Raw genomic sequence first — 2160 nt, forward strand, 5'->3', positions numbered from 1 at the left:
AGAGCTCTTTTAAATGTGAAGTTTCCTCTTCTCTGATAAATGCATAGATGCTTTCATATGAAACCCAGCAAATGCATCATTCCAACAAAGATGTCCCAGAGAGAGCAGAAACAAACTAAATCATGACGAATGCATACTCATAATCATGAAACGTAGGTACAAAGCTTCCAAAAACGTTCTAATTCAGGTAGAGGTTACTTTCAGTTAAGTGATTCTGTGCTTTTGTTTCTTGTCCTTTGTCTTAAAAAATGCATTTATGCAGTGGAGGTCTATGTGACAATCAACCTTTGTTAATGTAAGTGCATTTCTATGATTTATTTTTACAAAGTGGAAAGAAAAACAGATCGTTCTAAGTGAGAAACAATTTATTTTGAATACATTTGGGTGACAAAGCAACTTAAAGACACACAAAAAAAATTATGCAGATTACTGAGTAATGTTTACTTCCAGAGTTTCTTGATGGACATGTTCTTCTCACTGTCTTTCTGCATCACCTGTAAACATTCAACAAATTGTAAATTAGACACATCCACTGAAAACAAATATTTTCCCATTATAAGAACTGGTATGTTTGAATATCATTTGTACCAAGAGCACAATCAAATGTGACCCGGGACCACAAAACCAGTCATAAGGGTCCATTTTTTGAAATTGGGATTTATACATCCCCTGAAAGCTGAATAAATACGTTTTCCGTTGACGTATGGTTTGTTAGGATAGGACAATATTTGGTTGAGATACAACTATTTGAAAATCTGGAATCTGAGGGTGCAAAAAAAAAATAGAAATATTGAGAAAATCGCCTTTAAAGTTGTCCAAATGAAGTCCTTAGCAATGCATATTACTAATCAAAAATTAAGTTTTGATATATTTACGGTAGGAAATTTACAAAGTATCTTCATGGAACATGATCTTTACTTAATATCCTAATGATTTTTGGCATAAAAGAACAATCGATAATTTTGACCCATACAATGTATTGTTGGCTATTTGCTGGTCCAGGGTCACAAATAAGAAAATTATTTTAGTACCTTTGCTACTGCCATTTCGAAATCTTCTTGGGTAACGTGGACTCTCCTCTCTCTCAGGGCGTACATCCCTGCCTCTGTGCAGACACCCTGTCAGACAAGCACAAATAAAATCAGCTCGTTGAATACGTAGTGTATAGACGCCCATAAATGCCTGGAAATATGCGCAGGTTGAGACTGTGACCTCACCTTGACCTCAGCACCAGACGCTCCTGGCATCAGCTCGGCAATCTTGCGCAGGTTAATACCACGCGTCAGGTTCATCTTCCGGGAGTGGATCTTCAAAATGTCCAAACGGGCCTGAAGAGAACAACATAAACGCCACATGGTTACTGCTTGTATTTATACTTTCAATAATAGAGAGTCAGACAAATACAGTCGGGTGTATTTCAGAATCAAGTTGATACTGAAAATGTAAAAATGTATAACAATTCCAGCCTACCTCTTCATTGGGAGGGGGAAATTCAATCTTCCTGTCAATGCGGCCTGGTCGAAGAAGCGCAGAGTCCAGAATGTCAATACGGTTTGTTGCCATAATAACCTGAGGGAAAAAATAACATTCTTTAAGACTCTCCTTAAAGGGGTATAATTTACCTTTATTCCACACCGCTCTGTCCCTTCTCTGAGAAACGCTGATCAATTTCCTTCTTTTATGAAGCCCCACCCTCAAAAATAGGCGATGGGCTCTGATTGGTTAGCTAGCCCAATGTGTTGTGATTGGCTAAGCCGTCTCTAGTGCGATTCTTAACGTCCCTCCCCTCTCCTCAGTGGCATGTGCTCCGGTTGTATTGTAAACAAAGGCATCGTTAATATCGCTTATCAGTTTGAGCCTGATTGAGAAGCAGAGGATATTATTGAAGAGGATCGTGCAGAACCTGTGCAAGCACGGCTTTAAATGGTAGGCCTAAGTTTTTTGTTTGTTGTCGTCTCATACTTTTAGATATGCTGCTATTTGTAAATGCTACTGCTTATGTTAGCTTTTAATATACAGTTTTATCCTGATTAAAGCTTTAATACAGTACGGCAACTGCACGTGCGTCCATGTTTAACGCTTCTCATAGCTATGTGAAAACAAGTGTATAATTGGAACAGTTCATTGCTGGAGCTGAGCTCAATGAGAGAGAGAGAGAGA

At 38.4% G+C, this 2160-nt stretch overlaps 1 protein-coding gene across 1 annotated transcript in view; it reads right to left on the reverse strand.

Annotated features, from left to right (window-relative positions):
- Positions 1–359: 359 nt before the first annotated feature.
- The window catches only part of LOC107745657 (26S protease regulatory subunit 8-like), an 8517-nt gene continuing 6716 nt past the window's right edge, over positions 360–2160 (reverse strand). Inside the window, exons 9-12 of the mRNA XM_016559582.1 lie at positions 1471–1569; positions 1218–1328; positions 1032–1118; positions 360–494 (exon numbers count right to left, since the gene is read on the reverse strand). Coding sequence (XP_016415068.1) covers positions 441–494; positions 1032–1118; positions 1218–1328; positions 1471–1569 — 351 coding nt within the window. The 3' untranslated portion in view covers positions 360–440. The remainder of the gene's footprint in view (positions 495–1031; positions 1119–1217; positions 1329–1470; positions 1570–2160) is intronic.

Source organism: Sinocyclocheilus rhinocerous, unplaced genomic scaffold (assembly GCF_001515625.1).
Source record: "Sinocyclocheilus rhinocerous isolate Xijiao unplaced genomic scaffold, SAMN03320098_v1.1 scaffold768, whole genome shotgun sequence".
Taxonomy (NCBI): Eukaryota; Metazoa; Chordata; class Actinopteri; order Cypriniformes; family Cyprinidae; genus Sinocyclocheilus; species Sinocyclocheilus rhinocerous.